Genomic DNA, 25414 nt, shown 5'->3' on the forward strand with positions numbered 1-25414 from the left:
CACAGCTCCTTCTCTCAACAACCTCTCATTTCTGGGCAAATTCTTGTTTGTTCGCGTGGCTTCCCGCCGAGCAATAACAATGACTCCAACCTGTCCGTACATTACTTGAGTATCAGACTTATTGATACGTCAACCCTTGTGTTCTTCAATCCCATGACCTGGCGCGACCCTCACCGCGACGACCATGTTTCTAGCAGAGGAGGATGCGCCCTTGCTCAGGACGTGGCTCCTGAGCAAGCTGCCTGAAGTGTTCGTGTCTCTGCCAGCTGCCTCGCAATTGCTCTTGCTGACCACTCCCAGATCCGATACAGAGACAGACATCTTGGCCGACTATGTCCTTGCTCTTCTCGCCTCGCAGGAAGGCGACGCTGCGCACATTCGTGCGGCATGCGAAAGCGAATTGCCGCAGTTCCTCAACACAGGTTAGTCTGATAACAATGACGACGCGTTCAAGCTCTCGCTAACAAACCGTACCACAGACACCGCGCCGGAATTTGTTGACGAGCTATTTCGCGTCATCGAGTACAAGTCGTTTCTCCCGGGCGCGCTTCCCCCGCCCAAGAGGTTGACAGAGGCAGACAATCGCGCGGCGGCTTCGGAGTTTCCGTCTCAGGGTGGTTCGCGAAAGCGCTCATTCAATGACAGGAGCGACGCCGGCGCTTCGGGCGATCGGGACGCGGGCTTCGAGGAGCGCGCTTACAAGCAACCTCGCCGGAGTCAGTGGGACTCGACGGCTTCGGGTGCTGGAGGGTACTCTGCGCAGCCGTTCCCTGCCGATGGCTCGTTCCAGCTGTCGGCTACGGCGGCGCCGTACGACCCAAACTTCCCGCGAGGAGCACCAACTGGCCCCCAGAACTGGCGCGGGATGCCTCAGATGCCACCGGCCTATCCTCAGGGCGCCGCCCCGCCTCAAGGACCACGAAGAAATAGGCAGAAATGCCGCGACTTCGCGACCAAGGGGTACTGCGCTCGAGGAAACTCATGCCAGTATGACCACGGCGTCGAGCCCATCTGGTTGCCGCCTAGCGGTCCTAGTGGTCCTCAGAAATTCGATGGTGAGTTCAACATCTTTTCTGTCTATCACACCCAACCCGTAGCATGATGAGTAATCCATCAGAGCATTCGTGCGATGACTTTACAAAAAATTTATAAGGTTGACTACTGAAAGCTACAAATTCTTTACCATTTTTGTTATTGAACATCGTTGGACGAGTCTTAGACTGACATAATGGCACAGACTTTGATCCCCGAGACGCGGCCATGATGATGTCGCAAAACTTCCAACAAATGCAGCAGCTCATGGAGGCATTCAACGCTGAGCGATCCAGTCGCGAGGGCCGCAAGAACCGCCGTGCTACTAGAGGCAAACGGCGTCAGAATAGAGCCTCCTTCTCCGCTGAAGGCCCTGTTGAGGATACCACGAAGACGACAATCGTCGTGGAGAACATACCCGAGGAGTACCTGTCTGAGGAGGAAGTCCGCAAATTCTTCTCCGAGTTTGGCGATATTCAAGAGGTCTCGCTGCAGCCTCACAAGCGGCTCGCAACTGTCACGTATGACACGTGGGATGCTGCCAATGCGGCGTACCGGTCTCCCAAGGTCATCTTTGACAACCGCTTCGTCAGAGTGTTTTGGTTCGTCGAAGAGAGCGAGCAGGCTGCCGCACGCGCTGCTGCCAATGGCGAAGACCCAGACGCTGAGCCGGAGATTGATCTTGAGGAGTTTATGAAGAAGCAAGAAGAGGCCCAGCGGCAGCACGAGGAAAAAGCGCAAAAGAAGGCAGAGCTAGACAAGCAACGCCAAGAACTGGAGCAGCGGCAACGCGAGCTTCTCGCCCAGCACCGCGAGGTTCAGCAGAAGCTTCAAGCTAAATTGGCCTCGAAGAACGGCGATGGAGGGGAGAATGGAGAAGAGGGCTCGTTGAATTCGGCGCTTCGCGCGCAGCTCGCGGCTCTCGAAGACGAGGCTAAGCTCCTCGGTCTCGACCCGAGCGCGACGGATGAACCGTCCAACTCGTGGCATGCGAGCTATCGCGGACGGGGTCGCGGCAGAGGCGGCTTCGTCCCGCGTGGCCGTGGCTACGCTTCTCGAGGAAGAGGATCATACCGCGGCGGGTACCAAGGCGATGTCCACGTCGCCTACGCCGCGTACTCGCTCGACAACCGTCCTCGGACTGTGTCCGTCACGGGTGTAGACTTTACTTCGTCTGAGAAGGACGAGGTGCTTCGGCAATATTTGCTTGCTGTCGGTGAATTTACAGACATCAACACCACCCCGTCCAAGACCGAAGTCACCTTCAAGGACCGCAAGACGGCTGAGAAGTTCTTTTACGGTCTCCCCAAGCAGGAGATCCCGGGCATCGACGGCCAACTCGAGCTGTCGTGGGTCGCCACGCCCCTGGCCCCCGTCAAGACTGTTGAGACTGGCGCATCGTCAAAGACCCAGGGCGCGTCTGGCCATGATATGGTCATGGGCAACGCCGCACCTAATGGATCGTCGGCGGCACGTGACCTGATGGAGCAGCAGCCGGAACAGCAGCGGGATATGGACTATGATGTTGCGGATGACGATGACTGGGGAGTTGAGTAGGGGGTGCTCGTCGTATGGAAGAGAGCAGAGGATGAAGTAGACTACAGTGTTACCTGTATACGTTCCAAGTAGTGGGATGCAGGTTTGGGACGAGGATTCGTCTCACGACATTGTCTCAACGGACACTAAAGCGACACGTTACCGCAAGAATTGATACCAAAATTTGATACCCCCAAGGCGAACTCTATGTTGTATGCGAGATGTTAATTGGTGAGGGCCCTTTCGTGATTTCGCAGTCGTCGTCAGGAGCCGAGATTTCTTGATGAACGGCTTTTGAATAACGACTTTTAAAGTCTTACAGCTGCTAACTCTCAGTATTCCGCTAGAATACTTTTGACGTGGTGTTCTACGTACGAGCTGAGAGGGTTAATCAGCGCGAAATCGGCGGTGAGAAGGTTGTGAGAGTTTGACGGGTCGTGATGAATCTACCATAATGAGAGCTGCCTGAGGACTTTATCAGAGTATAAATGACAAGCTGCCAGCTAAGATTTGTTTGATCACTGGGTCTTGAGTACTCCGTACCACTCACTCTAACCCATCTTCTACGAAGCCCATCGTCACTAATGTGAGAGGTGATGAAGGTCCAGAGCGGGGCCAAGGGTCCGAAACCTGTCCCGGCATTTGGCTAAGCTTGGAATGCATGCTCTGAAAGGATACGAAAGCGGGAAACGTAAAAACCCAGGAACAGGATTCATGGTAGACGCATAGAGTCAAGGCGTTGAGTTTAAGAAAACAAGACTCTGCCTACTGTTTCAGCCATTGAATTGATCAACATTATTTGGTCAGCGTCGTAACGAAAACGATGTTTCCCCTCTGTGTTTCTCCTCTTTCTGTTCTGCTTATACGGGAACTAAAAACTATCCCTTGTTCGTCTGTGGCTTGCACCATAGTTGAGAAGGTTATCTTTATTTCATGGCTACAGCGGATGTCGGGCATGAATAAGACGCACGGCAGGACACCAACGCAAACGTGAATCGCATCGCGCGAGTGGGACGACGCCAGCGCAGAACAAGGGTGGATCTGACGACGGATAAGGGGTCGATGAGGGACGATGTTGGTCCTGGCGGATTCTCTGGCGGATGCATGAAGCAAGGGTCGGCATATCGGTCCAAGAAACTCAAGTGACGGTCCATTGACGGAGTGAATCGCTCACCAGACTGGCAGAGCGAGGATGGCCGTTGCTCGCTAAAGTTGGGGACGGACTTGGGGCAGCTGACCACCTACCCTAGAGGTTCCCCCCCTCCCCCCCCCCGGGGGCCCTTACCTGACCTGCCTTAGCACGCCTGCGGGCCTGCGCTGCACTGGTGTGCTGGGGCCCGCCTCTGCCAGCCCCGACGAACGACAGCTGCATGTTCCCTCCAGCAGTAGTACTCAGGTGGTTAGCTCACTCGGATGGATTGCATTGCATGTCACTGACCGCAACTCCAACCTCTCATTCTCTGTCTCTATCTTTATGAATACTTTTACCTTCTTGTCCTACCGTCGTTAGTGCAGTCCTGTCTCTCTTCTTAGACAGCCTCATTTCTCGTACAACGCCAGTGAAGCACGCCAGAACCACCGGTACCCTTGCTTGACTCAGAACCTAAGATACTTACTGATAGTACCTTACGGCCAGGGACAGGGAGCGAAGTCGGAAGTGTCACTGGGCCGAAGGGGTGCGCTTTATGACGTCTTACCGGGTCCCGTTTGTTAAAGAATAATTAACCTGGTGACTAACACCACGAAACCAAAATCACCCGACAAAGACGCACCACCTTTTCCTCCATACAACCTACAACTACAACTACAAACCAACAAGCAGAGCAGACGACGCGGGAGGCATGATCGGCTTCCTCTCGACCGCCGCCAACATTGCGAACCCGACTCCAGATCTGGACCACAGCCGTGCTGTGGTTCAGACCTCGACCAAACCATGCCCATCTTCCAGGACGATCTCGAACACCACCAGCACCTCTTATCATCCATAGCCGAGCACAGAGCGGCCGCTGCGCCAGAAACACCGCAAGCAGTTCCGCCCATACCACAACACCGACCGTCGCCGATGCGAAGACTCTCTGAAGAGAGCATACGAACCGAGCTATGCGAAGGTCCCATTATCGAGAGCCCGACGAGGCCGTCAACACCCGAGACCGACACCGACACCGATGCTGCCGCCGCAGTTACCTCTGACAGGGCCGAGCTGATTGAACGGCTGAAGCGCGGGGAGAGCCCGACCTGGATCCCGAACCGCCGTGTCGCATCACCCAGGACCGATCTGGTGGCTCACAACATCACCAAGCTCGAGTCGCTCTTCAACAACCTGCCCCGCCCGAGCACGCCCAAGAGCCCCCGGCCGCCCTCGAGCTCGTCCAACAACAGCCTCTTGCCGCCGGCGAGCATCACCCCGGACAGAGCAGCCGCCGACGGCTCGCGAGAGGACGATGAGCGGCTGCGCGAGGGGTTGAGCATACAGAGGCCGCGGTCTGCTCTGCACAGCGGCGACTTCACAGAGGACCACCAGCCGAGGCCGCGGTCGCGGCAGCAGCAGGAGCAGGAGACGACACAGGAGGAGACGACGCATGGCGCAACCAACAAGTTCTTGGCGTCGCGCAATTCATGGCTCGCAACGTCACCGCCGCGGGGCTTTTCCCCGTTTCAGTTCGAGACGAGGTTGCCGTTTCCGGCGACGAATGACGACTACCGATCCGTCCCGTCCTCCTTGTCCTCCTCATTCTCGTCTAGCTTCGTCTACAAGCCGCCGACGAGCCCGCTGGTCCAGTCCGAGAGCAACGACCAGCTCGACCTGTCTGCGCCGCTCAACAGCATCGCCATTACCGGGGGCTCACCGAGTTTCGCGGGCCCTTTGCGGCGACACACGTTGAACTCGGTCACATCGTCCCCCTTTGCGTTCCCCTCGCCCAGGCAGTCCTCGCACCGGGGCACAGCGGCGCTGCCGTACCAGGCGCACCAGCCGCGGCGCTCCCTCACGTCGATCCCGCAGGTGCCGCTCCCTGGGGCCGCCTCGTCGCCGCAGACGCCCGCGGCGTTTCTGAGACCCAGGCGGCCGTCGTTCAACTCGGACACCTCCCCCTTGCAGCACGCCTCCATGGTCGGGTCGTACGAGGAGAGCATCCTCCGCGGCCGCATGTCCACGACCCCGTCCAAGCCGCTCGACTTTCTTGCGCAGATTGGCGTGCTCGGGCTAGGCAAGTGCAAATCCAGTCTGCGGTGTCCCGCCCATGTGACGTTGCCGTTTCCCGCCGTGTTTTACAGCTACGGGGGAGCTTCGCAAGGGCGTGTGCGGTCGGAAGACGGCCCCAGCCCGTACGTCGGCCAGATTGACCTGGAAAACGGTCTACCCAACCCCGAGGAGGGACAGCGGTCCAAGAGGAAAATGCAAAGCCGGTACGTCGAGAAGAAGATTGCCGAAGACGACGTCCTCATGGCGGATGGACCCGCGGACGGGTCCTCGGATCGTGCCGCACAGCGGGCCAGACGGAGATCGGCGTCTCCGAGAGCTCCGCCGGGCGGGAGTTATCGCATCCCCGAAAAGGGGCAGATCCAAATCGTCATCAAGAACCCCAACAAGACGGCGGTAAAGCTATTCCTGGTGCCCTACGACCTGGCCGGTATGGAACCCGGGACCAAGACGTTTATCCGGCAGCGAAGTTACTCCGCGGGTCCCATTATGGAGACGAACACGTCCGGGTTAGAGGACGCACCCGGTGCCGCCGCCGCCGACCGCCCGATCCTGCGATACCTCGTGCACCTCCACATCTGCTGCCCGTCCAAGGGGCGCTTCTACCTCTACAAGAGCGTCCGCATCGTCTTTGCCAACCGCGTCCCTGATGGGAAAGAAAAGCTCCGAAACGAGACGACGAACCCGGAGCCGCGGTTCACGCCCTACAAGCCCATCCGCGTGATGCACCCGCCCATGTCGAGCAGCCACAGCGGACCTGCGGCGACGCTCGCGGCCGAAAAGGCGTTTCGGAGGCGGAGTGCCGGGTTTCCCTTGGTTCCGTCTGCCTACCCGTACGCGGCGGATGGTGGGAGTACATCAGACGGGTTCTCGCAATCGCCGCAGGCCGCGGGGTACAGTCAGCAGTCACCGTCACCCTTTAGCTTTGGCGGGGGAAACAATAATCAGCCCGTGGAAGCGGTGCCGTTTGCCCTTTCGGGGCGAGGGCGTGCCCGTCTGGGGAGCGACGTCAGCGATACGACAAACACGACGAGTACCACGACGCCCGGCGTCCTGTCGCCGCAGTCGTCGCAGGCGAGCAGGCCGACGACAAAGGACGGCTGGGACGCGCAGATTGCGAGGTACGAGAAGCTGAGCAAGGGGGACGTCGGGTACGGCGGCAACGCGTTCGCGCCGTCCTCTGGGCGCGGCGGGAGTCCTGGTGGCGCTGCGGAGGGGTTGCTTTCGCAGCGGCTGAGGTCTTTGGGTGTACAGAACCAGGGACAGGGGCAGCAGCAAGGTGAGATGCCTTTTGGTCGACCGTACTGAACGTGGTTCACTTGAAGACTTGACATCATATTGGAGCCATTTTGTACATATTTACGACACCAATTTTGGTGTTTTTACTTATTTAGCCCCGGGTTATATGGGTAAGGGTCACTAAGGGCGCTTTGTTTTATGGGAAACGGGGTATGTCATAGACGGATGGAGTTTTTGGTTATTTAGGCACGTTCCGCCGAGGGCGGCGGTGTTCATATCGAGATATCTTATGAGAGATAGTACTTACTCATCTTGGTGCGTACTTGATCAGTCGTTTGCAGTGGGTGCTGGTGATCGAATCGTAGGTGAGTCCCCGAGAGGCCGGGTGTCTGACATGGAAGCTTTTTCATATCACTCAGCTCAAAGCCATACACTCATAAACTAAGCACCTCACTCTATCAAATTCGAGATCCTCCACACGGAGTCCAGGAGATCCTGAACACATGGTAGCGACGTCCCCGGGTGGCCGGAGTACTTCACGGAAGCCATCCCCGTGTCCTACATGCAGTTCGTTTTACGGATGCCTACTATCTCTGCGCGTGGTCTTTTTGAGATCTCCCTCCCCGACGGGGTCTTGCAGCGCTCCGCCCTCCCGCCTTCCCGTCCGTCTGTCTTTTGATTTCCCGAGTGCGAAGGCGCAAGGCGGTTTTTTGTTTGCGTGCGGTCTTGGCTGTGTTTATTTAGGTGCTGACTGAGAACACACGGTTGCGGGACACGGACTTTGAGGTGGGAGGCACGGATGATGGAAGGAGATCAGGCTGGAGTGTGAAGGAAGTGAGTGAGTGGGTGACAACATAGTATACATCATGATGAGCACTCTTTCGACTCGTACCAAGGCAATCGCTTCTCTGATTAAGGCTAAGTGGATGCTACGTATGAAGTGCGCTTGAAGGGTTTGATGGATGCTTTTCTCTTTCTTATTTTTTCTGATTTTCATTTTTTTAGGCATTTATTAGTTTGGTATTCATCGTCGTAGAGACGTTGAGAGCGGTGGCCGAGTGACGTGAGCGGAACACGTTGTTGTCACCCATTTGGCGGGATCATGAAGGTACGAGTGAGAGTGTGAGTCCAGACCGGGGAAGTCAAACCACTGTGATGAATGCACTTACTTCCGTGATGCCAGACATCGGGTTAATGGGGAGAGCGGCTCTTGGGAATCATGCGCCCACTATTGTCACTCACTCACTCTCACCTCCTCTTACATCTGACCGCGGGATTTTCAAATACTTCAAATGACGGAATCCCACGCTCGACAAAGTCCGAGCGAAGCATCTCAGTGCCCTGTCATTGGCGATGAAATCTCACAAATTCGACATCAGACGGTTTCACTGCGGCATATTCTCGCCGTGAGCCCGCCGCCTGCAGCGGGGGATGCTTAGGAGTGGTGGTGGTGTGAAACGCCTTCGCCTTCGCGTTTTGCACGGGAGGGGCTGTGTCGTTTTTTTTTGGTATTCCTTCTTTGGTGGTGAGGGAGATTCCGTCGTGGTCTGCGACTTTCTCTCACAATGCCCCCTCCTCACTTACAATGCCGTCCGAGTGAGGCGGCGTCATCTGAAGCGAGTCTGGTCGTGAGTACGCAAGTACGCAATGGGCGGCCCCCGTCGTTGAGGAGCTCACTTACATGATCCCATGTTTGTGACGCAACTCTCTCATCAACCGCCAAGGACGTTTGGACATTGCCCACGCACATGTCAAAGCTTTGAAATACCCTGAACAACCCCCCTTGACAATCCTTTGGGTTTCTGGTAACCTAGAGGTCCCTTATTTGATCCAAGGTTACCTTTTGCGGCTCTGCGGTTGACGATCACCCGCACGATCACCATCTGGGTACACCCAAACCAAACAACCTCACTTAGACCACCTTGGCACGACTTACACGAAGACAAGGGGCGCGATGAGGCCGTCATCCGCCCTCCTCCTCTCGTTAGCCCTGCTACACCAGCAGACCACGGCGCTGACGATACCGATACCCTCACTACAAACGACACCAACACCGCCGCAAAAGATCAAGGGAAACCCCTACCGCGACAGGGACCTCTCGAGTCTCCTCTCCGGCTCCTTCGAGGTCCTCGACCGCGTGCCGGGCCTGGTGGACAAAGTCGTCAACACGACGCTGCTGGTCGTGCGCGCCCTCCGCGAGACGGTCGCCGAGAACGGCATCACGCAAAACGACCTCGACACGGCCCTCGGCATCAACGGCACGACGGGCATGCCGCTCCCGCTCCCGGGGAACACCACCCGCGCCGTGACGTGTCCGGACGTGGCCGTCCTCTTTGCCCGGGGGACCAACGAGCCAGGTACGCCGTCCCCCCCTGAACGGAACGTAGTTGAGAGACTGACAAACACAGGCAACGTGGGCTTCCTCACCGGCCCCCCCTTCTTCGACGCCCTCCGCACCTACATGAACGGCACAGGCTCCATCGCAATCCAAGGCGTAAACTCCTACCCGGCCGACCCGCCAGGCTTCTTCGCAGGCGGCTCCGCCACGGGCGCTGCCTTCGCGGCGCAGGTCGCCTCCCGCACACTCTCCGCCTGCCCAGACACCCGCCTCACGGTGTCGGGCTACTCCCAGGGTTCGCAGGTGGCCCGCCTCGCCGTGGCGCAGTTGCCGCCCGACCAGCGCGCGCGGCTGTCGAGCGTCGTGCTGTTTGGCGACCCGTTGGGCGGGAAAGCTATCGACGGGGTCGATCCGACCAAGTTGCTCGTCGTGTGCCACACGGGGGATAATATCTGCCAGGGGGGCAACTTCATCTTCAACCCGCATCTCGATTATAGCCTCGACGCGCCGACGGCCGCGCTGTTTGTGATGCAGAGGAGTAAGCTTGGGCTTGCGAGCCGCGATGCGCTGAACGAGGGCATGGGGGACACCATGGTGGGCACCGTCCAAGGCATCATGCACTCTCCAAAGGACGGGATAGCGAGTGATTAACGGGCTGTGGCTCATTGCAGTTTTCAACGAAGATTAGACCAAAGCTAATAAACAAAAGTTGTATTGTCACATCTACCGTCATCCCCGTCGAGGAGGATGTCAAAACCTCTCCTAGAAATCATCGCTGCAATTAAATGCCTTCTAAACAACACACTCATGTCTGGTCTAATAAGTCTTGTACAAGATATCTCTGTTGATACACGCCGCGTCCCTATAGGTTCAGTCGGACACTGCCGACGAACCCCGGGGCCGCAGGCCGTCGATAGTAATTCCACCCGTAGTCATTGATGAATGCTCAGGCTGTTGCGCCGACAAAGTGCTCTCAGGTTGAGAGCCAATATCTTCCACGCGAGGCACCGACGACGACGAACCCTGAGTCCGCAGGCCGTCGATAGTCACTCCGCTCGTGATTATCAGTGAAGCCTCGGGCGCTTGCGCTGACGATGATGGATCCTGAGGAAGGGAGGGCACCAATAACATCCGGGTCCGCAGACCGTCAATCGTGACACCGCCCATGGTAAACGACAGAGACTCCGTCTGCGAGCCAAGGATGCCTCCCTCATCCACTACCGAGAGCACCTCTTCGGCCCGCGCCTCCACGAACCTCTTTTGGGTGCCATAGAGCTCCTTTTCGATGCCTACGCCCGTGTACACCATTCTCCTGAGTGCATCCTCCAGGCGCGGACACAGCTCCTTAAAGGTGTTGAATTTGCGCGCCGCCTCGCCCGACCACATGGCTGTGCGTCGCAGCTCATAGTATTCCTTGGATAGGAGGATGATGGTGTACGATGTCGGGCGTAGCACTTGCGACGAGCTCTGAACGCGACGCGTCACGAGCGGTAGGTTCCTCTTGACTTGCGCGCGTATGCGATTCTGCTGCCAGCCCGTCCATCTCAGCATCAGGTACTCCTCGCATACCTTGCAGGCGTCCATCCAAGCTCCCGTGCGGGCGAGGCCCTGGACCAGAAGGTTAAAGGCCCGGCGCTCCAACATGAAGCCCGACACAAGTAGCTTCTCAAAGCCCCTCTTCAGTCGCGTCCTGCTCTGTAGCTCCACACATACCTGTGTAAAGGTCTCAAACGGCTTGGAAAGACGGTAACGGTGCCGCGGCAGAACCGCTCTCCGATTACCCCCCCATTCGGCTGGACGAGCAATGGCCAAGACCCTGTCATATATTTGTCTCCACGTTGCCAGAGCCTCTTCGTACTTCTTGTTGGATGCATTCTCCTTCATCGTATAGTATAGCCACTCGACAGGAGTTTCATTGTTGACGGAACTGGTCGTGGCTGCAGTGTTGTCCCTCTGTAGCTGTTGGAGTTCTCTGACGGCGTCGTAATCGCGATACGCAGCGAAGAGCCGGATGGCCTCATCAAGCAGAACGCGCAGGCGGTGCAAGGAATCGGCGCGCCGTATTGAGGAGCCACTCCGTTCATGGTCCGCTTTGTTGGCCAGCTCCCGAATATATGTCATCAGCTCCTCCATGCCGTCAACGTTGTTTTCATCTTGATTGTAAGCAAACAACTGCTGCTTGATCATGATTCGGGCCTGGGCAATGCGACCCTTGACCGACTTTGTCTTGTATCGTCGCAACTGCTTCGTTACCTTGCGAGCTAGGCCCAAATGGCGATCGTCCAGGGCAGCCTGCACGACGGTCTCAAAATGGTCTGGAACCACTTTGAACGATTTCTCAAAGGCAGCCGAACGCAGCAGCCTGTACGCCATTTGTGTTTGCCCGCAGCGGACCAAGGCGCGGAGCAGCTGTGTATGGGTTTCGGGCGTCCACTTGACGTCTTGCTTCGCCATGGCCTCCAAGTCACGAGCGACAGCAGGCAGATTGCGGCGATTCGCTTGAGACCGCAAAAGAGCGTTCCAAAGGATGCCGTGGTCGCCCGGAACGTTGTTGGCGTGCGCATCGAGACAAACTGACAACATGGCTCTCGTCCGGTCATGCCAAGAGTAGGCCCGGATGACCCTCTCAAGCATGGTGGCGTCCGGCTCGATGCCTAGCGATTTCGCTTTCTCGAGAAGCTGCAAGGTCTTTGCAATGTCTCCGTCTGTCGAAGAGGTGGACATGATGGTAGCAAAAGAATACTTGTCGGGTGATACGTTCTCGCAGAGCTCTTCAAACACCGACATGGCGAGGTCGTAGTTCGCACAGGCGCTCTTGAGAAGCTGATTCCAGCTTTCGGTATTTGGTATCACGCCATGCTTTTCTATCATCTCGTCAAAGAATCGACGTGCGCTCTTGTAGTCCTGGAGGTTCGCATAGGCGTTGATGACGTAGTTGAATGTTTCTGGCTCCCGAAGGACGTGGCGGTGACGGTAGGCGCCGACATAGTTGTCCCACAAACGCTCCAGAGACTTGACGTCGCCTCGTGATGCGTAGTACTTGAGGAACTTCCTGAACCCCCAACGGTCCAGTCCCCCGTAGCTGATATGGTAGTCTTCGTAGACCTGCTCGAGGCCCGCGACATTGTCTGGGTAAAAGATATCAAACATGCCATGGAGAATTCTCCAGTGTGGTCTCACCTTGGGAAATGACCGGTACACACGGTACACCTTGGCCAATCCCTCTTGTTGTCCTCGTGCCATGGCTTCCGAGAGATAAATGTTGAACCACTTGCTCTGGTCCTTTTCGATGAGTTTGAGCAGAGGCAATGCTTCTTTGGGCTTGCATGGTTGCTGGATTGCACGCCTGACCGCCTTGTTGAGCAAGATTCTGAGTCTCTGCGCTACTTCTGGTTCTTGCGCCTCGACCTCCTTGGCGAAGCTCATGGCAAGGGCCCCGAGGTTGGGAGTTGCTGCAAGCTGCGTCAACTTTCCGCAGTTGATGCCTTTGGCGAGGTACACCGTGTGATACGATGACCAAACCCGACTGACGGTTTTCCAATCGCCCTTTGCAAAGAAATGACCCAGCAGCTCGTCCAGACCGCACACGAAAGCCTTTTCGCCCAGCGCCGTGTGGTATAGCCGCAACGCTTCGGTCTCTCGACCCAGGCGTAGATATGCCGTGACAACTGATGTCAAGGCCAATGTGGTCCACTGACTGTCGTCGATTTGGGGGAACAAGAGAACGACCCTTCGCGCATCGATCACATTGGCGGACCGATACAGGTATTCAATGATCTCGGGCCGAAACTCTGGTTGCAGACTCGGCTCCAACTGCGAGTAGAGCTGCCATATGGACCCAAAGTACTCCGTGTCTTTGTCGGCCATCAGCTCCCTCATCAGTTGCGGCCGCGACCCGGCGCCGGCGTATGACGGACCGCTATGCGTGTCATGCGAGCTGGTTATGTCGTAGTCATCTTCTTCGTCTTCCTCTTCAAACTCGTCTTCCTCGGCCGGATCTACATCTTGCTGGTATTCGTACCGCTGGTCTTGCACAGCAGATTCGTCTCCCCAGTTCGTTGACAATGCCCCTGGCGAGTCAGAGTCTTTTGTGGAAGTCGCAACCGTGGAAGAGGTGAATGGTCTGGACCGCCGTGGAAGCCGTCGAATGGACGCCAGGTGATCGTGAGGAAGGCCTGGAGAGGCTCTGCGTAAGAAGGAGGCGGTTCCGCTGGGGTAGAGAAAGTCGAGAAGAAAGGTCGAGGCGGCGAGGGTTTCGGGAGGCGTTGGCGGCGGATCGGAGTAGGTGAGTTGCTCGGTAGCATGGAAACGCGCAGCCAGCAAGTAGCTGGAGATATCTATGGCCGCGGCGCCATGCTGCCAGAAGCCGGTGTGCAACCTGCGCTGGCTTCTAAGTTGTCGCACGGCGGATGGAAGAGCATGAAGACTGGTACATGATTCCAGGGTCGCCGCCGTTCTCTCCAGCATTGGGATTGAAGCTGTCACCAACACGGTACGTATCGATCATGTATGGCGGACATCAAACGCACTCGGGCACATGCTGGTCGTGGGTGTCGTTGGTGTTGTCGCGCAATGTCAAAAAAGTTTTGGGTGGAGTCGCGAAATCGAAGACGTCGTCGACCGACCGAGGTGTTGCCCGAGCTGAGCTAAGCTAGATTGGCCTACGCAGGGTATCTCAATGAGGGTATCAATTGGGAAAGATCTCCCAGTGACGACTTATGATCTATTCTGCAAATGCGAACAAAGGGCCGGCCGGAAAGTATGCACGATGCCTTCAAAGAGCGCTGTATCAGTCCATAATCCACCTACCATCATGGACTTTTTCGGGGAGCTTCAACCAATGACATGGCGTTGATGGGAACATCTTCAACCCGGCGTCCGCCCAAGCTTACCTAATGACCGAAGGTGTGCAGTCAGGAGGTTAGTGACACACCCCAAATTTTGACATTGAAGCAGAGGACACTGGTGAGCCCCACCAATCCCCCGCGCAGCGCAGAGGTCGATTCGACATCATCCCGTCCCCTTTGGTGTGGCCTGTCGCGATTCTGCCTCCCCGTCGAACGGACGAACCCACAGCGATGGATATCACAAAGTTTGTCGTCTCTGGCCGCGATGCGGCTCTCCTTTACGGAGACTACGCAACCTACCAGACCCAGCTGTCCAAGAAGCTGCTCAACAGCCGCAAGAAGCTTAACATCGCCACCAAGAATCGCGGAAAGTTTAGCAAGAAGGGTGAGGTTGGTGTCTCGCAAATTGCCGAGAACCATGAGTATGTCGACACATGCAAGGACGAGGGGATGTTGACTGACACTGTCTAGATATGTCCACCTCCTCCTTCTCACGAGCGAGCGTGCCTGGGCCAATGCCATGGCCATGAAGGCATCGCACGCCTCGGATGCCAAAGGCATGACCGGCAAGACGAGATCCCACATAGTCTCCCGACTCCAAAAAGCAACAAAAGCGGCCGAACTCCTCGCCGAGCTTCTCTCCCAACCCGAGGCTGGCGCATCACAAAACGACAAGCTCGAATCCCGGGCCTACGCCGCCCACATCCGCGGCGCCGCCCAGTTTGAGAACCAGCACTGGGAGCCCTCCCTGCGAAGCTATGCCGTATCGCGCATCATCTACAGCGCCATGGCAACGACCACCAAAGGTGACATCTTCAAGGACCTTCTCTCTGATACCATCGATCCCTCGATCCGCTACGCCGCATACCAGCTGAAGACGCCGCGCACGATACCCGTTCCCGCCATCGCCAGACGAGCGTTCCCCCAATCCGATACGGCCCTCGTTCAGCAGATCAACGAGCTCGACCCTAATGTGTTGAAGCAGGTGGACGCCGAGGCCAGCAAGGGCGGCGAGGAGAACGCACCCAGGGCACTCACCTGGCGCTCTCGCGACGTCAAGATCGAGGACGCCGCCATCTCTCTGGCGTGGGGCAGAGCAGAGGAAGCCAAGACGAAGCTCTCCGAGACATGGCCGTCCCTCGTTGATGCCGACCCCAGGGACGTGGCTGCCGCGTATGATGACATCCTCGAGGCGACGCAGGATGCCGCCGATGCCACAAAAGAAGCGATCGACGAGCTGCGAGGCGAGGGCGTTTCCCAGAGCGACTCCCGCATGCAGAGCCTGCAGATTACCAGAACGGCGGTCAACTACGAGATGATTAGCTGGCGAATCGGTCGCAACCGCGTCTTGACGGGCAACGACGATGGCCTGGTGGAGAGATACCAGTCGGCTCGCAAGTCCAAGAAGGCAGACAAGATTGCCAAGGAACAGACCCCCGGACGCAAGGCGGCAAAGCTGAAGGAACTCGTCGCTCTGTACGAAGGTACCCTGCAGAGTCTCGAGGCTGCGAGGGAGTTGCCCGGCGTGGCCAACGACGAGGAGCTCGCCGACCAGCTGGAGGCTTTTACCGAGTACTTTCAAGCTCTGAAGTGAGTTGATATCACCGGTTTAGTTATCTCATACTAACAACACAGGTTTCTCTCTATTGCCCGCTCCCACGCCATCATCGGCAACACCGTCAACGCGCTGGCCCTCATCAAGCACGCCACTAGCGAAGCCCAGGAAGCCGCCTCGACCCTCACCAAGGGCTCCCAACCGCACCCCAACGCCCCGCGCAGCATCGACGTGTCCGCCGCGGACGCAAAGGCCCTGGCAACCTACCTCCAAGGCGAACTACAGCGCCACCGCGCTCTCGTCCACCTCTCGAACCTGCTCAAGGAGTCGGCGGCCTCCAACGAGGACGACGCCCAGAAGCTGCCCCTGATTGAGCGGCTGCGCGAGTACCCCTCCAGCGAGATCGACCTCCAGAACATCGTCAGTGTCCCGCCTAAGCTGTCCGCCATCCCCGTCAAGCCCATCTTCCTCGACGTGGCGTGGAACTACATTGATTACCCGGGCAAGGAGCCGCAGGAGCCCGTTGCCAAGGCGCCACCCAGCCAGGCCGCACCTGCGGCACAGAGCGGCGAGAAGCCGCAGGCACAGAAGAGAGGATGGTTTGGTTTTGGTAGATAAAAGTAGTCAATTAATCGGGCGAGAGCCTTTATCACGTCCATTTCTACGCTATCTGCAGTTGTTGACATGCACGATGGCTCCGGCATTACTAACATGAAAGTATCACGGTCTCAAGGCAGGTGATGGTTTTGAGAGGGGATGTAGAATTATCACGTCTAACTACTCCAGATTCGGTTTGGTTTTGTACATATGCAACCCCGTCTTAATCCCCTTTGATCCATACCGTCGATCATATCATGAATACCGAATCGGTATCTCGTGTGTGTGAATGTTTTTGATGCTCCAACGCCGGTTCCGCCGACCGCAGGCAAGGTATTAACAAACATGTTGTAAAAAGGGGTAACAAGGAAGAGAGAGCCGGCTCGGCGCGATTCAGGCGAAACCGAGACCGGAATATGAGTACAGGTGGAATACAAACATTGAGCAAAGCAGGTCTATGCCACGCCCAAAAGTGATAATCAAACATGCTGACGCGAGTCACTTTCGACTCGCGGAGGTGAAAACGAGATGCAAAGAGACGAATGAAGACATTTAAGGCTTCTTCTCGTCCTTGTTCTCGGCGTTGGCGTCCTGAGCGGGTTGCTCGCCAGACTCGGCGCGGGCCTTGTGCATCTTGTCAAAGAGGTTGAGGGAGGCGACCTGGAGCTCGTCGGTCTTCTCCTTGATCTCGGCAGCGGTGGCGTTGCCCTCGCCAGCCAAGCTCTTGGAGACGAACTCGCGGAGGGAGGCAATCTTCTCACGGATGCCGTCAGCCTCGGTCTTGTCGAGCTTCTCGGCGTACTCGTTGAGGGCGCGCTCGGTGTCGTTCAGGACAGAGTCGGCGCGGTTGGCGGCCTCAATGGCACCCTTGCGCTCCTTATCGGCCTCGGCGTACTTCTCAGAGTCGTTGACCATCTGCTCAATCTCGGAGTCGGACAGACCGGAGCCGGAGGCAATGGTGATGGACTGGTCCTTGTTGGTGGACTTGTCCTTGGCACCGACGTGGACGATAGAGTCGGCGTCAATGTCGAAGGTGACCTCGATCTGGGGAACACCACGGTGGGCAGGGGGGATGCCAACCAGCTGGAAGTTGCCGAGGAGCTTGTTGTCACGGACGAGCTCACGCTCACCCTGGTAGACCTTGATCTCGACGGCGGTCTGGAAGTCGGCAGCGGTGGAGAAGGTCTGGGACTTCTTGGTGGGGATGGTAGTGTTGCGGTTGATGAGACGGGTGAAGACACCGCCAAGGGTCTCAATACCGAGGGAGAGGGGAGTGACGTCGAGGAGAAGGAGGTCCTTGACCTCACCGGAGAGAACGGCACCCTGGATGGCGGCACCAATGGCGACAGCCTCATCGGGGTTGACGGACTTGGCCGGGTCACGGCCGAAGATGCTCTTGACGGACTCGGAAACCTTGGGCATGCGAGTCATACCACCAACGAGGATGACCTCCTGGATATCCTTGGCCTGGAGGTTGGCATCCTTGAGGGCCTTGCGCACGGGGTCGATGGTGCGGGTGATGAGGGGGTCCATCATCTTCTCGAGCTGAGCGCGAGTGAGCTTCTGGTTGATGTGCTTGGGGCCGGAAGCGTCGGCAGTGATGAAGGGCAGGTTGATGTCGGTCTGGAGGGAGGAGGAAAGCTCAATCTTGGCCTTCTCGGCGGCCTCACGGATACGCTGGATGGCCATGCGGTCGTTGGACAAGTCAATGTTGGAGTCCTTCTTAAACTGCTGGACGAGATGGCGGACGAGGTGGATATCAAAGTCCTCACCACCCAAGTGGGTGTCACCGTTGGTAGACTTGACCTCGAAGACGCCGTTCTGGATCTCGAGGACGGAGATATCGAAAGTACCACCGCCAAGATCGTAGACGGCGACAACGCGGTCCTCCTCCTTCTCAAGACCGTAGGCAAGGGCGGCGGCAGTGGGCTCGTTGACGACACGGAGGACGTTGAGGCCGGCAATCTGACCGGCATCCTTGGTGGCCTGACGCTGAGAGTCGTTGAAGTAGGCAGGAACGGTGACGACGGCGTTCTTGACGGGCTTGGAGAGGTAGGCCTCGGCGGTCTCCTTCATCTTGTTGAGGACGAATCCACCAATCTGCGAGGGAGAGTACTTCTGGTCGCGAGCAGACACCCAGGCGTCGCCGTTGGTGTGCTGGACGATCTTGTAGGGAACCTCCTTGATGTCACGCTGAACCTCAGCGTCGGTGAACTTGCGGCCGATGAGACGCTTGGTGGCGAAGAGGGTGTTCTCGGGGTTGACGACGGCCTGGCGCTTGGCGGCGACACCGACGAGACGCTCACCATCCTGAGCAAAGGCGACCACGGAAGGCGTTGTGCGCGCACCTGTTGATGACTGTTAGCTTATTGGTGCGTGAACGATAGATCAATGGACTGCTCACCCTCAGCGTTCTCGATGATCTTGGGAACCTTGCCCTCCATGATGGCGACAGCAGAGTTGGTGGTACCGAGATCGATACCGATCACGGCGCCGGTGACCTTGCCATCAGATGATGTTGACTCGTAGCGAGCGAACTTTGAGGCAAAGGGCTGGCGAGCGAAGCCGGCCGAGCGGGCGACGGAGCTGGTAGCTCTGGGAAGCTATTGCGCGTTAGCAAAAAACTCTGATGTATCGCGACAGGTGTCACTGGGATCACAACTTACAGCTCTTGAGAAGCGTGCAGACATCATCTTGCCTGATTGTGTGTGGGTATAACAAAAGGGGATGGAGGGAAAAGAAGATGGCGCGCGGAAAGGAATGGAAAAGCGGTTATTATAGAGTACACAATGGATGAATTGGGGGGAGGGAGGAGGTGGATGAGGATGCGAGGAAATGATGATGGCAAGGAGAGATCGAAATTTTTTGACCCGAAAAATGATGCGCGCCCCCGGTCATAGAAGCCGACCGAATCCCGCAAGGTCGGGACCCCGGCATCGGTTATTCCGACTTGCAGACGCTCCACTGCTAGAAATTTGGGGCTTTCCAGGCCCCCAGCAGTGGGGGCGTGGTCGCACGTGACGGAAGAATGGCAGCCACCGCGCTGAAGCAACGGGATCGCCCGGCCATTGCAGGTAATGGACGTGGCGCTAGTGGACGTGTCACCGGCCAGGGACGGAGCTAGGGGGAGCTCGGCTGGAAATTTTTCGACCTGGAGATTGAGCTCTTTGCCGTCGAGGCACTGACGCGTTGATGTTGCTCATTCATCCCCTGGCACGCAGAGTTTTTGCGCCTCCGTCTTGCATGCCAGTGTCTTTGGACGGTTCATCCAACTCATGGCCCTCATAATTGCACTCTTTTAGACACGAATTGCAATCCATCGTGTAACCGGCAAGCTGTTCCAGACTGCTTGGGAGTGCGACTTCTGCTCTGCACTTGAGTAACTGCGCAGAGAAAAGCTGGAGAGGTCCACCGGCAGCGCGGAAAGTACACCCGATCCAGCAGGCCCCGACGGCTGCGCTTCCGGTCCCGAAAAGTGGACCCGGCGGTGGGTCTGGATACCCCGAGGTCGGATCAAGACCTGGCGCAACGCAGCTTCCTGTTGTCTCTTCTCGGGTGTGTCCAACGTATCAGTCAAAGTCCTCGGGTCCTGCTCGTATGGGTAATATCTCCCCCTTTTATCCGATGTGGCTTTCGGTACTTTGACCGCACAATGATTTGGAGGACTCTCAAGCCAGAGAATCAGCAGAACTCCAAACTGATTGGCGGTGGTGCTTTGGCGCCGGGTGGAGAATTCCGAAACCACAACATGGTAGATTATGTCTTGGGCATGCTGTAGCTCGTTATAAGCGATTTGGATCAAGAAAACTCTCAAAGACCCTGGTTTTCATTTCAGAGATTGAAATTTGAGTCTCCTTGCCAGATCATCTACCAGTCAACTCTGCTGCTCAATGATTTGAGGCTGAAGTAACACAATACTGCGGTTCTCGTTGGCAAGTGTACGCCTACCCATCCGAGAGCCGTAGTGTTCGAGAATCTGGCTTCCTTTCCCGTCTCTGCGTTCCTCTCGAATCAAGTCCGACTGAGGCTAAGATGGCTGAGACCTGTTGGGACGTACCACCTAAGAACGAGTCCAGGTCACGGATCGCAACGAGATCCACAACTGGCAATATTTCCTGTTCGAATTGAGATGGAAATTCACGATTGGTAGATGAGGCTGTACGGTCATTTGCCGACTTTTGATGGAGAAGCAAAGCCAACCTTACCATAGGTTGCGGTCGCATCGAGGTGGTTTGATACTAATTACTTGGGTGCACCAAGATGGCCCATTAAAGCGCTAGAAACCCCCGTCAAAATGGCGTCTTTTAGCTAAGAAAATTAACCAACAATTGGATTGGACGCCTGTCTAGACCCCGGACTACTTGCTGATGAGGTACCTGCCTAGTATCTTGCCTAAGGTGCCTAGGTAGGGGAGGTGGAAGACTCCGATAGGTAAGCAGTGTGCCTCGTTGGGTAAGCAGCAGCCCAAGCTCCCGTCCCGAGGCACTGGCCTAGGGTACGTGCTGCAGAGGTACTCCCTGGTCGCCCCTTCTAAAGTACCCAAGGTGGTAGCTTACCACTGTATTCTGTGGCAGAGCGCCGCCAACCAACCAGGACGAAGGCGAAAAGCAGAACAGGCCCCTCCTGCCATACACGGACGTCATGCGGGAGGTTGCCTCTCGTCTCGCGCAATTCACATCGCATCGTCCCCAAACATCCGACACCCCGAATCATCCCACGGCTTCATCGGTCGCTGCGTGTTCACCGGCCTGTCGTCACTGCTATCGCTCAGCACGCGGGTGGGATTGATTGCACTGGCGACTCTGCTCCGATACGCGTGCCTCGGCACCTATATGTTTACTTTCCGACGGACGAACCCTCTGGCCACTGCATAAGCCATCATGGCTGTGAAAGATGGCGTGTCGTATGAACCCCAATACAATTGTTTCGACCATGCCAAACTGACTGTCGCAGATACTATCCGACAAACGACTTGATTTCCAAGAAGCCGCGGAAACACTACCGTATCCCTGTCCGATCTCAGTGCGTCTTCGTCCACTACCACGCGCACACCGCATGCCTTACCTCAAGTACTAACCATCTGCAGACACTGGCAACTACGATCGCTCATCAGCGCCGAGAAACGAAACCTCGTCTACTTCCCCGGAGGCGCTGGCAGCAACCATGTTCAGCGGCTCAACACGACGACCAAGGAGTGCGAGACGGTTAAGTTTCTCTCCTTCTCGCCGCGATGCCTAGTCGCTGAGAACGGCTGGGTGTGTTGCGGAGGAGAGACGGGCGAGTTCACGGCGATCCAGATGGACAGCACTAGCGATGACGATAATAATCTCCATTTGCAACTCAACTTGGAACCCGACGCAAGGTTACCCCTCGGCATGGGCACCGACTCCGAATCCCCTCGACCGCAAGATACCGTCTTTGGGCTCCTCAGCCAATCGCGGCGGCTGAATATGAGCAGCAGGCTGGACAAGAGCGTCATTGCCAAGAGCCAAAAGCTCGCGCGCGACCGCGTCAACTGCATAACCATGTGGTTTCCACCAGCAGCCGGCCCCATGCATCACGGAGCATACACAGAGTCCGCCGCCGTCCTGGCAAACAATGATAAGACGGTCGTTCTGGTCGGCTTGCGCGACTTTGATAACCAGGACAAGGTCGAGCCTCTGGATATAGTGACGTATCCCGACTACGTCAATCGAGCCATCATCTCGCCCGACGGCCGCCTCTTGTGCGCAATCCTCGACGACCCTTACTTGTACATTCACCATCGTACAGAGGCACCAATCGACGAAAACGGCCCATTTAGGAACGACGACAAGGTGGAGTACCGCTGGGAGCTGTGTGGCAAGATTCTGCTCAAGAGCCAGCGTCGCGACGACAGCTCCGACAGCAGAGGAAGTTTTGCGGCGTGTTTTTCCAACACGGGGGCATATCTCGCTGTCGGGACACAATATGGCACCATTTCGGTGTTTGACGTTGCGAGCCTGACTGATCCGGACGTTGCCGATCCGCTGCTGACATCCTTCACGTCGTCACGGCCGATGGCCGGGTCGGGCGCAGTCCGCGACATGGCTTTTTGTCCCGGGCCGTATGACCTCCTGGCTTGGACCGAAGACCGCGGCCACGTTGGTATCGCGGATCTAAGGAGCGGGTTTGTGCAGCGTCAAATTCTGGACATCAGCGCCACCGACGAGTACGACCAAATCCCCGTCCTGGATCGTGCCACGATTGACCCGCGGCTACTGGAGGGCCACGGCGAACCGAACGATACTCTGTCGTCCATCCTGCCAGAGGCCAGCGAAAGCCGGCGGCGGCGACTGGACGGTCCAGGGCGCCAGCACCTAGCACTCACACCCGACGAGACGCGGGTGCTTGAGGCTCTGCAGGAGGACCGCCGACGGAGGGAGCAGAGGGACCGGATCGCGGCGCGCATGGCCGAGCAGACGTCTCAGCAATCATCGCCACAGTTCTTTGGCGGCATGCCTCCCATGGGTGGAAGAGGTGCCCGTATCGACCCCGAAACAATGGCACGCCCACGGCTGAATGCGCAGTGGGATATCCAAGCGCAAAGGGCACAGAGAATCGCGGCGCGCCGGGCGCTAGATCATGAGGCGGGCGAGCCCAGTAATGACTCGAATCAAAACGTGTCCAGGGCCATTGGCGACCTCCTCGGCAACATTCGCGATTCGAGAGAGCGGGCGCAGGAACGCATACGTACGGCCCAGCGTCTCATTCTGCAGTCCAACTCGGGCCGGGACGGCACAATGGACTTGCAGTCCAGCTCTGACCGAGATCTCGGTCTGGCGGCTCCTCACCCACCGCGGCGTCCGGCGAGCACACACCCGAGTGAAGCGTTGGCGACAACACAGCGTGGCGGATCAAGCGGTCTGCGCAGCCTGACACCGGCGGGCAGTGGCTGGGCAGACCTGGAAGCGCTCTACACCATGTCGTTTGAGAGCAACATCCAGGATCTCCGGCAAGCCGTTCAGGACCGCAACAGGGAAATCCTGCCGCTCCTCAACAGTGTCAACATGCGTGAGATGGAGCGCGACCACGACCTTCTGCGGCAAGTAGAGCGCAATCAATTCCTGCGCCGACGGGCCGAGCAGCGAATGGCCGAGCGCGGCGTCCACGAAGCACCCCCCGAGCCCGACAACACGGCCGGTATCTCGTGGAGCGAGGATGGCAGAGTCTTGTGAGTTGGTCTTGTAGCGTGAAACTGAATGAAGCTGACCGACTAGGTACGTTGGTGCGGAAAACGGCATCTACGAGTTCCACGTCGACATTCAAGGCCGCAAGTTCCAGCCCAGCTTGACGTTACGGTAGCGCGTGAGATAAACTTTGGCGTTTGGAATGACGGAGTTGACTGTACAGCCGAAAATGACACAGCTGCCCTGGGGGTAACGGCGTCGCGGAGTTTTGCATGATTTATGATTTGGGGAGGGACGACATCTACACACGCATTCTCTATGAAAAGTCTGCAGCGTCATTTCGGTGTTTACTGTAACATGTGGTTGGACCTTGTCTGATGCGCTCTGGTCCATTTTTTCCGTGTAGTACATGGCAGAGCATAGGATATTGTAGCGTTACGATTTGGATCTGCGTCGGAGACACAGAATGAACAGCCCTATCACACTTTGCCCACTTCGTCCACAGTACCATGCTATCGTGCCATTACCCGTACACAATCTCATCCACCCGCTCCGCAATCGCCAAGCAGCTCGTCAGGCCGGGACTCTCGATGCCCAGCAGGTTCACCCACCCCTCGTACCCGTCCTCCTTGCGGACGATAAAGTCGTGGAACCCGCTGCCGTCGGCAACGGCCTGCTTCCGCCCCAGCTTGGGCCGAATCCCCGCGTAATCCGGCACCAGGGCACCGGCATCGAGACCAGGCAAGTACTTTTTAATTGCCTCCACGGCCTCGGGCAGCCGCGCGGAGTTGACGGCCAGGTCGTCGGGCGAATCGACCCACTCCACGTCCGGCCCGAAGCGCACCCGGCCCGCGAGGTCGAGCGTCAGGTGCGTTCCCAGTCCGCCGGCGCCGGGTTCGGGGGCCGGGTAGATGAGTCTTTTTACTTTGGGGGCGGGTTTGCTGCCGCCAGAGTAGGAGAAGTAGTTTCCCTTTGCGTAGAACATTTCCCTGCGTTGGGACGGGGGAACAACCATGTTGTGCACGTCCACGGCGCCTAACCCGGCAGCGTTGACGAGCACCTCCGCCGTGACGGCGCTCGTCTCCCCCGTCGACGGATCGCGCACGCTGACCTCCCACCCCTGGCTTCCTTTTTGTCCTAGGGGACGCACGCCCACGACGTGAGAATTCAAGGCGACGACACCCCCCGCGTCCTCGAATAACCCGTTCAAAGCAACCATCAAGCCATGCGAATCGACAATCCCCGTCGTAGGACTCTCCAGCACGCCAGCGAGCGCCCGTACCTCGGGCTCCTCCCTCCTCGCCTCCTCCTCGCCCACCCACCGCACGGGCACGCCAATCTCGTTCGTACAGAAATCGTGCACGCGCTGCAGCGCCTCCCGCTGGACGTCGTTCTGCGCGACGATCCATTTCCCCGTGTTGGCGTGTCCCACGTGATGCTTTGCGCAGAAGTCATACAAGAGGTGCTTGCCGCGGACGCAGAGGGCTGTTTTGAGGGTGTTTGGCGGGTAGTATATCCCCGCGTGGATGACCTCGCTGTTGCGGGAGGACGTTTCGGTGCCGACGGCGGTGTGGCGTTCCAGTAGGAGGGTTGTGGTGTCCGGGCGGGTTGCGAGGCGGTGGGACGTTGCGAGGCCTACTGCGCCGCCGCCGATGACCTGGGCGTGTTAGTACAGTCATTATTTGAGATTCGGTGTTGTGGGGTTGTGAGTATGATATTGATGTTTGATATCGGGAAACTGAAGGGTCCGGGAAACTCACTACGTGGGTGAAATCGACGTCTCTCGCGGGGGAGGTTGAGAAGCCTCGACAAGACATCCGTGCGACTCCATTGAGGAGTCTCAGAGACGGCGGTCTCATTGACATGATTAACAGATGTGTTCAATCCGTCGTCACTCGGGGTTTTGAGACCGAGTTTGTAAGT

The 25414-nt window shown here is 57.4% G+C and overlaps 8 protein-coding genes across 8 annotated transcripts; 5 read left to right on the top strand and 3 right to left on the bottom strand.

The window, feature by feature from the left end:
- Positions 1 to 184: 184 nt before the first annotated feature.
- CPAR01_15809 (RNA recognition domain-containing protein) lies at positions 185 to 2589 on the top strand (the record flags this gene model as incomplete). The annotated part of the gene is made up of 4 exons (XM_060500057.1): positions 185 to 249; positions 301 to 422; positions 480 to 1055; positions 1238 to 2589. 4 exons carry the CDS (start codon positions 185 to 187, stop codon positions 2587 to 2589), a joined length of 2115 nt encoding a protein of 704 aa, XP_060341246.1.
- Positions 2590 to 4501: 1912 nt separating this feature from the next.
- On the top strand, positions 4502 to 7075 carry CPAR01_15810 (uncharacterized protein; the record flags this gene model as incomplete). Its single annotated transcript, XM_060500058.1, has 1 exon — positions 4502 to 7075. The coding sequence occupies one exon, from the start codon at positions 4502 to 4504 to the stop codon at positions 7073 to 7075; it is 2574 nt and encodes an 857-aa protein (XP_060341247.1).
- A 1885-nt stretch (positions 7076 to 8960) lies between these two features.
- Positions 8961 to 9995, top strand: CPAR01_15811 (cutinase; the record flags this gene model as incomplete). Its single annotated transcript, XM_060500059.1, has 2 exons — positions 8961 to 9363; positions 9415 to 9995. The coding sequence occupies 2 exons, from the start codon at positions 8961 to 8963 to the stop codon at positions 9993 to 9995; spliced, it is 984 nt and encodes a 327-aa protein (XP_060341248.1).
- A 219-nt stretch (positions 9996 to 10214) lies between these two features.
- Positions 10215 to 13811, bottom strand: CPAR01_15812 (pentatricopeptide repeat domain-containing protein; the record flags this gene model as incomplete). The annotated part of the gene is made up of 1 exon (XM_060500060.1): positions 10215 to 13811. The coding sequence occupies one exon, from the start codon at positions 13809 to 13811 to the stop codon at positions 10215 to 10217; it is 3597 nt and encodes a 1198-aa protein (XP_060341249.1).
- Positions 13812 to 14239: 428 nt separating this feature from the next.
- Positions 14240 to 16364, top strand: CPAR01_15813 (signal recognition particle protein; the record flags this gene model as incomplete). The annotated part of the gene is made up of 4 exons (XM_060500061.1): positions 14240 to 14249; positions 14301 to 14613; positions 14663 to 15781; positions 15827 to 16364. 4 exons carry the CDS (start codon positions 14240 to 14242, stop codon positions 16362 to 16364), a joined length of 1980 nt encoding a protein of 659 aa, XP_060341250.1.
- Positions 16365 to 16895: 531 nt separating this feature from the next.
- On the bottom strand, positions 16896 to 19036 carry CPAR01_15814 (hsp70-like protein; the record flags this gene model as incomplete). Its single annotated transcript, XM_060500062.1, has 3 exons — positions 16896 to 18691; positions 18748 to 18946; positions 19010 to 19036. The coding sequence occupies 3 exons, from the start codon at positions 19034 to 19036 to the stop codon at positions 16896 to 16898; spliced, it is 2022 nt and encodes a 673-aa protein (XP_060341251.1).
- A 2187-nt stretch (positions 19037 to 21223) lies between these two features.
- Positions 21224 to 23666, top strand: CPAR01_15815 (uncharacterized protein; the record flags this gene model as incomplete). Its single annotated transcript, XM_060500063.1, has 4 exons — positions 21224 to 21246; positions 21297 to 21365; positions 21430 to 23535; positions 23582 to 23666. The coding sequence occupies 4 exons, from the start codon at positions 21224 to 21226 to the stop codon at positions 23664 to 23666; spliced, it is 2283 nt and encodes a 760-aa protein (XP_060341252.1).
- Positions 23667 to 24014: 348 nt separating this feature from the next.
- Positions 24015 to 25356, bottom strand: CPAR01_15816 (FAD dependent oxidoreductase; the record flags this gene model as incomplete). Its single annotated transcript, XM_060500064.1, has 2 exons — positions 24015 to 25148; positions 25252 to 25356. The coding sequence occupies 2 exons, from the start codon at positions 25354 to 25356 to the stop codon at positions 24015 to 24017; spliced, it is 1239 nt and encodes a 412-aa protein (XP_060341253.1).
- Positions 25357 to 25414: the final 58 nt, after the last annotated feature.

The sequence above is a fragment of the Colletotrichum paranaense genome (assembly GCF_030867605.1).
Source record: "Colletotrichum paranaense strain IMI 384185 chromosome Unknown Scaffold_21.1, whole genome shotgun sequence".
NCBI lineage: Eukaryota > Fungi > Ascomycota > Sordariomycetes > Glomerellales > Glomerellaceae > Colletotrichum > Colletotrichum paranaense.